Below are 15,576 nucleotides of genomic sequence, written 5' to 3' on the forward strand. Positions count from 1 at the left end.
ATACATATTCATATCAACTGCTCATGAACTATCGTAGAGAAAAATAGCAAATTTACGAAATTTCATAACTTTCTTGGTTTTGATCTTATTTTACCCAATTTTTTATTGTCATTCATTCTTGTCAAATTGTACTCTTTTTTTCCAAACTCATTTTATAACTGGTCTGAAATACCCTTCTGACATAATAGCTCATTTTGACATGAAGCAAATGCAGTTGATTATATGTTCCGCAAAACAATTTTTATAGGAGCATTTACAAGAATTGGCTTACATAAGCTGCTAATTGTTGGCGGCAGTGAAATTCAAATCGAGATTTAAAAATGAATACTTAAGAGCAACGAAAAACGGCTATGATTCAAGTATGTGGAGTGCCTTTACGGATGTATTGCTCCTGTACATATAGATTCACATCAAGATGAAGAAACCCTCAACATACATTCAATTCAATTCAATTCAATTCAATTCACTTTATTGATAATCATAAAAATGGAAATATATACAGAATAAAATGTGTCGGGAGTTCACAAAGAAAGCCAAAGGCTTGAGACAAGTGATCCCCTTTACGAGAGTTGGATACATAAGAATATACATGCAAATGCAGATTCAGAGTTACATTCAGATTACTTCATGACAGTTACAGATAACATAGACAAATAAGATGAAATAAAAGACATATACTACTACATTACACAAATAAAACAAACAGACAGAACAAGACTAACAAAGATGGACTGATACAATTCAATAGGCATTTAGAAGATATTGTTTATATCTAAACTTAAAAGCACTTTGAGTGGATACATTCTTAAAAATTGAATCCAAATCATTCCAAAACTTAGCACCTTTATATAAAATAGAATTTTTTTGCTTTATGCTCAAGCGACAAAATGGCAACACAATGTTATCCTTATTTCGAATTTCAATGTTATGTAATGCACAATTCAGTGTAAAAGAACTGTCAAAAATGTCAGGTAAAATTGCATTCGAGTATTTATACATAAAAAGACCAAGTTTGACTAAGACACTGTCAGACAGAGTGAGAGTATTCATTTTTTTGAAAAGTGGAGCGGTGTGGTCAAGAGAGTTGGCGTTTGAACAAATTCGAATTGCTTTTTTCTGTAAAACAAATACAATTGTAAACGACACAAATTGGTTAAGCTGGTTCCAGACCATACGAGACTACAATAATCAAAATGAGGCAAGATAAAGGCATTCCCTTTTGACACCACTCTTTCGTGCCACACTATTTTTGTCTTCCTCCTATTTATACTCTTACAGTACAATCATGTCATGCTAACAAAGTTTCCACACAAGGCAGTGATGGTTGTTTGGTATTTTTCTTTATTTGACAGATTAGACTTTTAAATTCTTCAAACCAGTTTATAATAATCGAAATTGGAAAACTGTCAAACATGATGTATTCTTTGGAGAATATTAACCTGAAATCAAACCAATCTGCCCCCAAAGGCCCAGAAATGTAATTATCGAAGAAAATGTGAGGTTGATATCTACGTCTTTCATATTACCCAGTGACATTATACAGATATAGTTTGGGACTTTAATAAAAATTAGCAAACAGATAGGATTAAAAAACGAATTATTTCGGAGATTAATTCATATTCATATGTATCACATCACAAAATGCATTACATTCTTAAGTGGGATACTATTGTTTTCCGACGTACCTGACATTTACTTCAATTAGTCTATAAAACTCTGAACAAATTTGGCACCATTTTATCGGACAAAATGTTTCACTCATAAAGAATATAAATATTCATTGCGATCTGAATACATTTGTATAATCTAAGCACCCCAAGACTAAGGAGTACTCATTGCAAGAGAATGGTGTCATAGGGACAATAGGGCTTTTACTTCACTTCCTCTGATCATCAAAAAAGGCATGCACTTTCAGTGCTTAAAGGGGACTCATAAAAGAGTTTATTTTTTTCCTATCCTAAAATTATAGAGTAGGAAATGTGACAGGTAGTCCTCCCACACCCCCCCCCCCCAAAAAAAGGGAAAATTGGGTGTATTATCATTTTTATGATATATGATGTATAGGAGTACGGTGTATGATTTGACGTGTGTGTGTGTGTGTGTGTGTGTGTGTGTGTCTGTGTCTTTCTGTCTGTGTGTTTGTCGGTCTGTGTGTCTGTGTGTGTTTGTGTGAATCTACTATCATTTCGTTTGTTTGCTTCCTGTTGTTCTTCCGTTCGTTTGCATATGTCACATGTATCAAATTAACATGTAAACTGGACCCTCCTGTAAAACAGCGGTGTCACGATGGCTATTCGCTGAATGAGGCTATCCAACCGTACTTATCATGTGTGAAAAGCATTATATTGTTGTATTTTCACGATTGTGTTTATTTTAACGGAAATGAATACCAGCCAGCCAACCCTCTCTCTGTCTATATCTGTCTCCCTCTATCTATCTCCCAATCCCTCTCTATCTCTTCTTCTCTCTTTATTTACTGTCTCTTTTTGGCGATCTCCTCCTCTCTCCCTCTCTCTCACTTTTATTTCTTACAGATGTATGCCCAAAGGCGAATTATTTATTCACTATGGTTTTATTTTGTTGCCCAGGTCCTCCACATCAGACGATTTCTTTACATGTAATTAGTAGGCGATCGTAAAAGCTTCACGCGCACACACAACACACACACACACACACACACACACACACACACACACACACACACACAACACAACACAACACAACACACGCACACACACACACATTCACACAAATATATACATGCGCAAACAGTCACTTTTTTTTCTCTCTCTCTCTTCTTAGTATATTTTCTGCAGTTCGACCGAGGCCACCAGTTTTCACGTAACAAAAGATTTTATTGAATAAAATACACTTAGTCACTTCATGTCACCAGTAGAGCATCAATGTTATTTCTGTTTCGAATGGATATAAAATATGATATATCAAAATATAAAGAGAGCTTAAAGATTTATCAAAATGTACATATAAAATCATACTTACAAGGAGAAATTCATGAGTTGAAAATTATTTGAATTATATGCTTCTTAAATTAAGTGCTCTAGGTTATATTACACTTGTTCATATAAAAAGCTACTTTCTGCAGTTGCACCTGGATTTACACGTCCAAAGACTGCCATAGCAATGGAGGCATTGAAGTCATTCACGTGATCACATCTGTGGTGCTATCTGTCGAGAGTTGTGTCGCAAGAAGAAGAAGATACTATAGTAATCCCTTTTTATGTACATGACGGCACCAATTTCAGATGATTGGGGCAAATATAAAACGTGCAGCGCGCTGCCGGGTATTGAAGAAGATGCAAGATAGTGATCACACAGCGCCACCTTTCGACGCATATATTGACAGTCGACCAACATATTACAATGTACTAGTACTTAGTACCATGGCATTGCATGACGAACACGCATAATCAGTAATAGAGATAATACTAAGCATGTCATAATACTCTGTCGTCAATGACTTGGCTAAAATGACGCCACAGGTAAAGCTCATGAAAATTTAAACTATCCAACTAACTAGCTATCCAACTAACTATACATGAGTTAACAAACCAGAAATAAAAGCAGGTCTGCCCTTTAATGTTCTAGATACTGTTGAGACTCGAATACTTCAGGGTGAATCGGGTGACATGAAATTCAAAATGTACTTTGGACTACCGGTAATACATATCTCTTAGACATCGCTGAGTAAATTTGCAATGATGATGAATAAACTCTACAGTCTTGATCCACTTTGGTAAATAAAGCTAAAAGATTGCTTAGACTTACATGTACCTCCTGACCAAAGTGTACCTCGTAAATTTGTAAATATTAAAAATATGGAGTCGTACGGAACTGATGATAATATACATTCTGTCATTTAAATGGCAAGGTACTCTGAGTACAAATGATGACTAAAATTCATTTGTTCATTCAGCCAAGTTAATACATTATTTACATCGTATTTAAATCAATGACAGACAACAATACCCTCAGGTATGCAGTCACAAGAGGAGACAGATCATCTTTACCCCCCCCCCCCCTAAAAAATAAGAGACTGACATTAAGTACAAAGAAGTTGGCAAGCAAAAAGTTGCGCCGGCGCAAAGAAAACAGAGTAACAAACAGAAATACGAGTGTCATCGTATTTACGAAGAATAAATTGAAATACCAATGTGGTTTACTTATGGTCTATGTCACCACATGCATCGCATACGCGATGCTGGTGACTGGTCCTTTTTTTTACGTTTCCTTAAAATGCTTATTGACTAACTCTAATGGTTTTGCATAAAAGGCAAAAACAAAATGAAACACAAAATACTGAGTTCACTGCAACTTAAGGAAGCGATAATCTATTTTTTCTATACTATTAACTGATTAAAAATGGCGGTATACTGCAGCTCTTTATGCTGGCACGGCTGTGTATGTTTGCATAGTAATATTATTATGATAAGATGTCGATAGATGTGCATAATTCCACATCAATTTAACATAGGGAGGATTTTGTTTTTAATACAGACATTGTGCCTGTAAGGTTAATAACAGTCGAGTAGTTCGTGCAACTAATATAGTTTCTTAATATAAATCCACCACTCTTACAAAAATTACCAATCCACCACCAAATCTGATTATTTTTGTTACTTAATCTTACATTTTTTCAATTATTTTGTTTCTGTTATTAATGTGGCTTTGCTCAACTTGGAGAGCTTCACTGCCTCATGGCCTCCTCCTTTTCAATACACACGCATTTCCAGTCCACTTGATGTGATACTAATAACAGAAAGAACTGTAGTATATATAGTATGACTACATGTTTTTTTTTAAATATGATGTTAAGTATATTACTTTAACGGTATCTAGTCGCATATTTGCCTAGATGATCCGAACTGGATGTTGATTTTAATCATGATACACTCTGACAGGTCAGCTTCCAATTACAAATGCTCTCCAAGCTGCCTCTGCAATCTCCTTCGAAGCGGCAAAATGACGTCATTCCTCATCAGCCGAAGCACGGACCCATCGAGACGAGAGGTGGCGTTCTCTAGGAAAATGACCACTTCCTGACCGCGCCTCAGCCGCCTTTCAAAACACCTGCTGTTTGCTGGAGCTGTCACGAGCACGGAGCGGACCTCTTCTCTCGCGTTGCCCGGCTTGGCTGGCAGGTTTCCCTTCAGTGCGTTCGTGAGATTAACTTGGTACGATGCCGTCGACACCTCCGCGTTCGCTATAGTGCCGACGAAAATTCGGGACTTGGCCAATAGGCCATCGATGCACGACCGCGAGAATGTCCGATCCCGTGACCTTGATGCGCACTGACACTGCAGAGCTAAGGGGAGAAAAGTGATTACGTGAACTATTTGCTCGTGTGTGTTGATTTCCTACTCGTTTTCCTTTTTTGGATTTTATCAGCTTTATTTTACGAGAGTGTATTATATACATACGGCCAAACTGTTTCAGCAAACATTAGACAGAAATTAAATCGCCCCCCCCAAAAAAAAAAAAAAAAATAACATAATTATGCCTACACAAAATAATGCGGCTTTACAGCTTGTACTTTTTATTCCCCTCCCCCTTAAAAAAAAGAAAAGGAGCAAAGAAAGAACACATTGTGATCATAATGCTTAGATTCTGTTTGAATTCACAAAAACATTAAGAAAACACACACTACACACAAACAAAATGTGTACACGTACCGTTGTCGGACATTTCAGAGGAAGTTCCAGGGCATGTTTGTCCTGTTAGTCGAGATACAATCAGATCCTGCTCGCAGCAATGTTCTTTGACAGGCTGGTAGTAGGACCTACCACAGCACTCGGCCCCGTCAACCTTGTCGTGGAGAACGCCTTGGCAACAGTCTGAGTTTCTTGGGTTGTAGGCGACATCCGCGCAGCACTCGGTTTTCCCGCTTGAAGCTTGTGCAGCGCGACCGTTACAGCAGATTACATTTTCCATCAACCCCACAACGAAGTTTCCACAACACATCTGAATGTTGGAGTCATAGAATTGATCACCGCAAATCGATAGTTCGCTCTCCTCCGTAGCATCCGCGGAATCCTGCAGCGGTGCCACCGAACCAGAATCGATTGTCTCGTAGCTGACGGCAAGAACCGTACCGGTGTCTTCGTCACATGTCTGTGACGCCATGGAATAGAGTTCCCCTTGGCAGCAGGCGACAGATTCGCTGTATATGTCGTAGCTCACTCCCCCGCAACAGCCCTGGAAGAAGACGTTGATGACGGTATTGCCGCAGCACTCTGTGTGGCTATCCGGAAAAAGAATTTGATCATTGCAGCAGGTCATCTGGCGATTGTCGATGAGCCGACCGCTGCAGCACTCCGTGTGATCTCCGTAAATCCTTGGTACCACCTTTCCATCGCAGCAAATTTCTTCCCCGGGATGTCGAATCACATCCAGACCACAACACTCGCCGCCGCTAGCGAACATGTGCACGACTCCTCCGCAACACAGATGCTGCGAGCTGTGATACGTCTCGACATCGCAGCATGACAAGGACAACGCCGCCGGAGACGATGCCGGCTCCACCGAAAAGATAAATGCAGCGTCGTCCGTCTGGCAACAACTCTGGCTCTGAGGATTTATGGTCACGTCTCCACAGCATTCAAGAGCAGCGTCCCCGTAGCTCACGTGACCATTACAACAATACTTTGTGGCGTCTCCAGGCTCATAGACGTTGGTGCCACAGCAGGTCAGTGTGTCACTGGTCCTAGCATGTCTGCATAAAAAAAAAGAAATAATAAAAGTGTTCATGTTGGATACAACTTGTATAGCATGCATGAAAAAAATACAACACACATAATTGAATATATTTTGTAATGAAAAGACGATAAACTGAAAATACATACTGTTCACTTTGGACAATTCTTTAGAGGAAACTATAACAGATATAAGGAACAAACTTCACTGTGGACAAGGTGTCTAACCAAAAACTTCATGCTGCTGAAAGATATAAGCTGCTGCCGAGGAAAACTTACAGAAAACCGTTGCAGCAAATTTGAGAATCCACGTTGTAAGCTCGAGCCTCGCAACAATCGGCGTTGGGAAAGGGGAAGACCAGCCCTTGACACACCGTCTCATTCAGCGGGTTGAAGGCGGTGTGACCGCTGCAAGCATCGCGACCACCCTGCTGTGAGTGAAGAGTCCCGTCGCAGCAGATCTCTCTGTCTCTCTCCCTCATGATATTGGTTCCACAACACGTCATATCTATATTACATAGAACCCAAACACGGATTTCAATTAGTCAATAAAGTCAATCCATTTCTTATAAACAGAAAGTACTATATGAAGGTATGTTCAACGCTCAATTTCTATATTACATCTTTCATCAGAAATTAGGTCTTATCGAATCTATTGAGAAATATATAGGGAAAATGGGAAACTTTTCATATTTTACCCCTCTAGAGAGAAATAGCTATAGTCGATAATCATTCATATTCGATATCCCGAGATGCTGAATTTTACCTAATGAATTTTATATTGTGTTGTTGTTGTTGTTGTTGTTGCACATTCTGGTGGCACGACCTCTGGAATTTCATCGGAAAAGCTGAAGTCTTCGACTTGGGGCAAATACACCGCGGACATCTATCTCTAGATTTTATTCATTATCAGCCATTTTTATCCTTGTTGTCATCTTCAAAAGTGCATGCTTGATCGTCGGGAGGGACTCACCTTCCCCTTCTCGTACGTGGACCTCTCCGTTGCAGCAGATCTGTGTATGCGGATCGTAGGCGTAAAAGCCGCAGCATTCGCCGAACTCGACGCCCTCGGGCAGGTGAGCAGGATAACCCATACAACATGGTTGCCCAAAGTCAGTCAGAATACCTCCACAGCAGCTGTCCTCGCTAGGATCGTACGGAGTGAGTCCACAGAGCTCTGGATACACAGCTACCTCCTCCAACGAGCGAACCAGTCCCGTCTCGTGACACATGTGAGTGTTGGGATCGTACGCTTTGGTCTGGCAACATCTGAAGTTCAGATGAAACAACAACAACAATCTGTCACATTGGTGCAGTGTAAATCTTGTCAAAACAATTAGTGTGCATATCGTATCCAATTTCTGTCATATTCATAGATATTGGTTTCACCGATATCTTTGGTGAACCTAATTGGTTTTAAGGTTTGTCTGTTGTCCGTACAGTGTTATTGCATTTGGTTATATATTCGGCGGTCCGTTAATCTGCTAGACTGCCATCAAAGAGTGAGATATTTTGATTAAGACCATTTACATCGAAATGAACGCACGAAGACGACGCACAAATCACACGACTAATATTTTCGTCACCACTTTGGCAAAGCATAGCAGCACACTGGGAGCTTTCACGTACCTCAAAATAATGGCACTGACTAATGTTAGATAGACTTCCTGAGGTTATGTAACAACACTGCTTTGTCTGCGAGTCGATGAAATAAATTTAACATTGTACACAATCTCTATTAGCAAGGCTGAATGTGACCAGCGACTAAAGAAAATGTTGAGTTTTTGTTTTTAATGTCATCAACTCACCGTGAGCTGTTGGTCGGGATGTCGTGGATGTTCCCCACACAGCACGTTTGCTGTGACGGTGCAAATGTGGTCAAAGACCCTTGGCAGCAGACTCGCTCGTTGCCGCTCTGGTCGAAGCGTCCTCTAATGAAGCCCTCACAACACAGCTCAGCTGTCGGATCGTAGAGGTAGGGACCACACACGTCTAGGTTGGCGGATAAAACTTCCACGCTGCCGTCATCCAGACACACCTGCAGATTTCATAGTTGTTTAAAAAAAGTTTTATGGGTGTGGCCTTTGGAGTGTGCATCATGTTACATCAACGTAAGCTAATTTATTAGATTGAATCATTACGTATCTTGACGTGTTAGGGTAAGTTCGTTGGTAATCATATTGTTAACTGCGTTCTCAAAAATAACGAAATTCTTTATTGAGTAACCGTCCTAACCGACATTTACGAATCAATGACGTAAGCAGGCGACCTACCTCTGTCGCCGAGTTGAAAGTGATGCTGTTGAATGGGTCGTTGGGGACGCGGCAGATCGTGTCGTCGTCGGGGGACGTCTTGCCGACGGCGGTTTCGTCGATGTCGTTGCACAATTCTTCATCGGAGAGCAAGAGAGAGCCGCAACACTGGGACTGATTGCTGGGGATTCCTCTATAAAGGACATCTGAAAGGGACAAAATAATGGTCTGTCTTTAGAGAGTTTCATTCACAGATATGAGGAGAGTACCATATGCAATATTCACGTACTTAAAAGACTGCACCTGTGATGAATGTGATGTAGCATAAGAAATTGTACAGATGAATAATGGTATAATACGCATATGAGAGTCTTGATCACCTGTTGCAGCGAGTTACCATTATTCTATTTTAGTAATGGTCTAAAACATCTCTTCAGCTCTCATACAAATATGGAATTCATTCCATTCATTCATTGAATCACCTACTTTTACAGCTACTTATCATTATTCAATGTCAAAATGTGTTCTTTTTTAAGCCTTCACTCAGCTGAAAGCCTTTTCTCCCTGCAAGTTCTGGATTATTCGTGTAAAGTACTTACTCTCATAGAGAATCAGCTATTCTGTTACGTTCACAAATGGTGATGTCTTTCTACTTAGCTCTACTTAGAAACTCACTTGAAAACACACATTCGTACCTCCAAGCATGCCAGTGCAGCAGGTGTCCTGGTCGGGACGGTAAGCTTGTACCTCATCGTTAAGACCATTCCCGCAACACTCCCCGCCTTGTACGTCGAAAGACCTGCTGACATGTTCGCAACAGGTCTGGATGGCTGGCTGGTAGGTTGATGTGCCGCAGCATTCCTCGCTCGGAGACGACTTGGTGTGAATCACGGTTTCGTCCCCGAAACTGCAGCATAGCTGCGATGATGTGTTGTAAATACCTGTAATCATCAACGTAACGTGATTTTGCAAAGTTTTCTTTATTTGAAACGCTATAATAGACATAAATCGTAATAATTGTAACAAATCGAAGGCATCTGATGCTCATATCATAACATTTTATAGCCATTTCGATTGGTTAAACAATTACAAACTGAAACGCACACGTCCTTTGAATATTCCGTGACTCAGATATAATTCCAATTGATATTGATCAACCGTTATAATACAGTACCCAGCATGCTTAGCAGACCATGATACACGATAGACAAGCTGCTATTCAAATGATGAATGCGCACAAAGTTACGCAATGCAATGTCAATTGAGATAACTTCTGAAGAAATTTCGACAATCGATCGGTGACTATAGATGGTCTCACCTGCACCACAGCATTTCATATGGTCATCAATCTTATGAAGTGTGTCCTGGCAACAGACTTGGTTGGTCTTGAAGTAGGACACGCCTCCACAACACGACTGCACGTTCGGCACCTCTGGCACTCCCTCGAATATGTTGTCATGACAACAGGATGCCTCCGACGGAAGATACGAATTTTGACCACAGCATGAAGCACCGTGACCTGTCATGAAGCAAAGCAATCAGCCGATTAGCGACAATGTTAATGTTTTAACATATTATTGACAGTGGTGGATATCAAGTACTGACTACGGTTTCGTAACATTTCATGTCTGTTGTTGACGTTCATCATTGAAGGCTGGAAAAGCCTAATGTAGCGAATACTAGGTAGTAGTTTGCATTGCGAGTAACTTTCTGCCTTGATGCACGTAATTACCTGAATCATGGACATTTCCCTTGCAACACATTTGCGATCTGGGATCAAATGGTGATGTGTTCTCGCAGCAAGCCTGCGTCCTGATGTCAAAGGTCGTGTTCCCGCAGCACTGAGTGTATCTTGTGGATTTAAGGTTGACGACCTGATGGATAGATCAGATCAAGAAAATGACGGTACATTATCATGACTATAATGACTGTGTGTGTAGGAGACCTGTAGGAATGTTCAAGCGATTCAGAGTTTTTTTGTTTGCTTCTTCATGTAGAATTTTGAGGATGCGCTGACTAGTATGATTAATGAAGACAGCACATCTTGGAAATGACACTAAACCGTTAGATTTTTCAGCAACTTGAAGCTTCATTATATTCAGTAATCCTAAAGTTCAAGTAGGCAGTATGTAAAATACAATTCTGCAGAGAATGATTTCTGATGAATTGAGATTAAGATTCCGGATGACGGATATGAAAAATGTTTATAAAGAATCAATTTTGACAGGCAATTCCTGATATCATTCAAAAAGTGGCGGCATGGAATGATTGGCTGAAACATTAATACTATATGCGCTTACATGTCATATTGACTTCTTTGACTCAATCCGAAATCTTACTCAGTTTTCGTATAGAAACCTCAATAAGAACTGCATCGTGATGTTTACTAAGGAAGAAATCTGTCATTTATACCTGAATTGTATTGCAGAATTTTAGCAGGGCAAAATAAATATGACCGTCCAGAAGGTCATGTATATCCTATCATGGTGTGAACAAACTTACCCCGCTACAACAGATATCTCGATCGGAGTCGATGACTTGTCCAGCGCAGCACTGACCAAGTCCACGAAGTGGCGCCATTTGCCCCCACTGGTATCCCGGTAGGTCTGATGCCACCGGGCAGCACGTCTCTTCTCTCGTGTTGTATGCGGTGCTGCCACAACATTTCATGAGACCTAGGTGTGTCATAAGCAAAAGTATACAGATAGGATGAGAGATATGCAAATGGAGGGTTATACATTCATTGACGAGTCGGATCGTTCGAAACATAATTATTGTTCTAAAGCCCCCACCCCCCCCCCCCCCTATTAAGTCAGTGTATCCTGTGGGAGGAAAACGTGTGTCAAGTAAAATTTTGAAGTTTACGCGTTACCTGATTTAATGTGCGGTGAATCGCCCAATCATACACGGAAATACAATTTCTCTTCTGCATTCTTTCAAGTAATGCAACTATACTTCCTTCTTCGATCCCCCGAAAAAAAAATCGATGAAATCAATATTATTTTGCGAATTTCAATGTTTGCGTCAGTATTTTCTTAGAAACGAATCAATGTGAACTGACCACTAAACTCTAAACAAACTTCCTTCTCCCTTTCAGCAGATGATCGAATCGACATCTCATCGATGCACGTACCTCCTTCTCTAGACAGCACGGCATCGCCGCAACACATATCGGTGACTGGGTTGTACCACTCCCTGAACTGGCAACACTGGAGGCGGGAAGATTTGGGCCTCACCTCACCTCCACAGCACACCTCATCCCCCGGGTTGTATACGTTACTTCCACCTGTGACAAAGGAAACGGAAAGTTTAGCATGGCAGGTAGGGATTTTCAGGCGGGTGTTAGAAATAATGATTGTCAAAATGATGCAGTGAAATAACGCGTTGAATGTATATCGACACAGTGACATTATTGAACACGGCTAGGGCTCCCTTTCTGGTTTCATGATGTCCTTTCTCGAAGTTATAAAATCAAGTGCGCACTAGTGAGTTCCAATACTAATAATTGCATAAAGTAAGTTGCGCCGTATACCTACATAACGTTAATCAATCGGTCAATTCTGTTTAGCGTGCTTCAGTTTCAGACCTGACTCTACTGTTAGTCTCATTATTTCGCCTTTCCGACAATCGCGTGGTGTATGTAACACTCATTTTATGTTGTTAATGATCTTATACAAGCGGAGTACGCTGTGGATTCCATACTCACAGCATATAAATCTCGTGTTTTCCTCCAGTGGGAATACCTTCCCTCCGCAACAGATGTGAGACGACAAGTCATAGCGCTCTTGCTGTCCTGTGGTAGGATTGGGGCAGATTCCATGCCGTGCTTCTACTATCTTTACGACTGCAAGGGACCAAAAGAAGAGAAAAAAAAAACCAACGTGACCGTCTTGTCACTGTTCATTCAACGGACAGGACACATAACAAAATTTAGACATTACATTGCACTATTAAGATTTTCGAGGTTCATATTTACTTCAGGTAGCCACAGTTGAAACATGCAAATGTTTTCTGATAAACAACCACGGGACTGTCTGCTATAACCCCCCCCCCCCCCTTACGTGTCTTATCTAATTTATCGACTTTTGCAGAAGTTATTCGCATGTGACTTTCCCCAAACCGACTTCCAGTTTCGAGATGACGACAGTCATGAGTGACTTGAAGAGGTCGATTAAAATGCAGATGAAAGTAGAACCAATGTCAGTTTCAAGAGAAAATGATTCTCAACTAAAGTGGTTTCATTTTGACGCGCCTCTTGCACCGTCAATGTCTTATAGCTAAATTTAGTGACGCAAATGCTCTGCAAACGTTTCTGGATTTGTTCGTTCATCGAGTGTTCTCCCAACACTTCACATAGGATGTGAAAGGACACGAACCTCTGTAACATTCCACATGGATCACACCTAGAACTCTCAAGATGAATGTAAGAGTTGAAATTCTAACGCCGTATACTGAAGATGAAGACCAGTTTTGCGTAGCATGTTCATCGCATATCAATCCTCTGTATCATATTGTTCAAAATTTTGTTAATCACTGTTATTCATTCAGTTATTCATAATTTTTTAATAAGCGGCTAACAAGAACCAGATGAGCGAGGTATTTCCGAATGAAACCCCTTCAAAACAAAAACACACTAAAAAACAAAACAAAGCCGGATTGTATAAGCAGAAAACAATAGATGTAATGCATCATGAGAGAAAATTACTATGATGGTGTGAAATTTTCATGTTGGTGTAATATATTCTTATTCATCAAACTCCTCAAATAAAATGAATAATCCTCATTCAAGTGGCTCTTCTGGTTTTGCTCCCACCCACAGTAAGCGGAAAGTGGGAATTTTCGACAAAATGTGCCAACGCAAGCCGAGATTATACTCTCGTTCACAAGCGAAGCGGGGTTTTCCCGAAAACATATATATATATATAGATAAGCGCACCCACTCACCCGACAGTACGCCACCCTCTTGATGACAATCAATTTAAGGTAACTTTTTATCCCACAGATTAGTGACACGAGGGTCATTTCGTTGTGGGCATTCGATCGCAATCTTATGGTGTATTAACGATACAGCACCTGATAACGGCAACGCTAACACCTTTTATAGTGATAATATCTGAGGATACTGGAAAACGTTGTTACAGTTATCTCTGATTTTTATTTAATGCCACTGGTAACACTGTTGTTTCAATAGTCAATTTAATGTTATTACATGTGTTATCATCATTTCCATCATAGGAACCGTTCTGCTTTATCATTCTGATTGTTTCCACTGTCACGGCAAAAGACTAATGTCACGTATGCTCCCACATTCCGTTATTCGGAACGCTCATTAATTGTATTCAAATAGACCCGCCCACCATGCACCGGCACCCCCCCCCCCCCCCCCCCCCCACACACACACACGAAACCTGTAGGACCACCCCTGTAATCTCTCGCGAGCGATTGCGAAGGGTGGTGGTAATAGCACCCTCTTCTACTCATCCTATAAGAGCAATGCATTACCCACGCTCATTACAGTCGGAACTTTATCGAATGACGTATTTTGCATAAATTGCCATTCAAACTGTAGTTTACGTAAAGGGCACTCATGACTTACTGCGTAGGAATGAATTGTGCACAGTCATTTTTCTCGCGTTCCGACACATAATTGCTTTTATGTGCACCTTAACTTCACACGGTAGGCAAACATACTCTAAGAATATTAGTTATTTTTTCTCCATGAGAGGAACAGAGCCCACACGGTGTTTGAAGAAAATGTTTGGGTTTTTTCAGCCACTTCTAACTTGCTCGTACATGTATAATGTTTGCGCAATCTACATGTATCTTACAAGGAACATCATTTAAACTTCAGAAATCTTACCCCTTACTCTTCCGAAAAGCTTTGATTTGGGAACTCTCCTGTCATTATCGCAGGTCTAAATATATGCACAGTGTAATTTGGCCCGGGGTGTAAAGTTCAGTTATGACGTAAAACGAAGTGAGAGAATGTGTGGAGCTGTATTGTATTTTATAGCGTCGAAGTGAGGAAGACTCATTATATTTGTGTACTCGGCTTGAGCGAGGTACAGCGTTCCACCCCTCCACCATTGATATCCAAATATAGGCAAATATTGGGTGTTCTTTGTCATTTCAGCAAAAGGGGATTTTCCGTAGGGAGAGGGAAAGTTTCCCCTGCCCAGTTGTCTTGTCTTGTTTTGTCTTGTTTTGATTTGTTTTGTTGATTTTATTTTGTTCCACTAATGAAACACGGTTTTTGGTTAGAACTTCATGCTACCCAGCTTTCCGTTTGTTAATTGCTTTTATATCAAGACATAATGTCAAAACGTACCGACGAAAAAAAAAAGATACCTTGTTGCATTTTCTGTCTATACAGCGTGTGTGACACTCCGGTGAGTAAAGTTTTCGCCATTGTCAACCATTATTCATGTAGAACAAAGCCATTGTCCAAGATGAATTTTACTTTTCATTTCACTTCTCACTATCAAATATTTCACTCCTGACTAACTAAAATTAAATAACTTACTTTTATATAGCAAAGCGAAAGCACGCCGAAGTTTTTGTTGGTATTCACCACTTCAAATTATTGTATTCGATAGGAAAATAAAGATTATTTT

The 15,576-nt window shown here is 40.3% G+C and overlaps 1 protein-coding gene across 1 annotated transcript; it reads right to left on the reverse strand.

Moving 5' to 3' along the window:
* Window positions 1–4,047: 4,047 nt before the first annotated feature.
* Window positions 4,048–14,586, reverse strand: LOC139738214 (uncharacterized). The gene is made up of 13 exons (XM_071648870.1): window positions 14,559–14,586; window positions 12,669–12,806; window positions 12,096–12,248; window positions 11,465–11,637; window positions 10,695–10,836; window positions 10,281–10,481; window positions 9,658–9,903; window positions 8,984–9,168; window positions 8,519–8,748; window positions 7,684–7,979; window positions 6,990–7,218; window positions 5,691–6,730; window positions 4,048–5,323 (listed from the first exon to the last, which is right to left on the reverse strand). Exons 1-13 carry the CDS (start codon window positions 14,584–14,586, stop codon window positions 4,932–4,934), a joined length of 3,453 nt encoding a protein of 1,150 aa, XP_071504971.1. The 3' UTR covers window positions 4,048–4,931.
* Between the last annotated feature and the right edge of the window lie 990 nt (window positions 14,587–15,576).

Source organism: Diadema antillarum, unplaced genomic scaffold (genome assembly GCF_040938485.1).
Source record: "Diadema antillarum isolate AM-2024a unplaced genomic scaffold, OU_Dant_1.0 seq00000731_RagTag, whole genome shotgun sequence".
Classification (NCBI taxonomy): Eukaryota; Metazoa; Echinodermata; class Echinoidea; order Diadematoida; family Diadematidae; genus Diadema; species Diadema antillarum.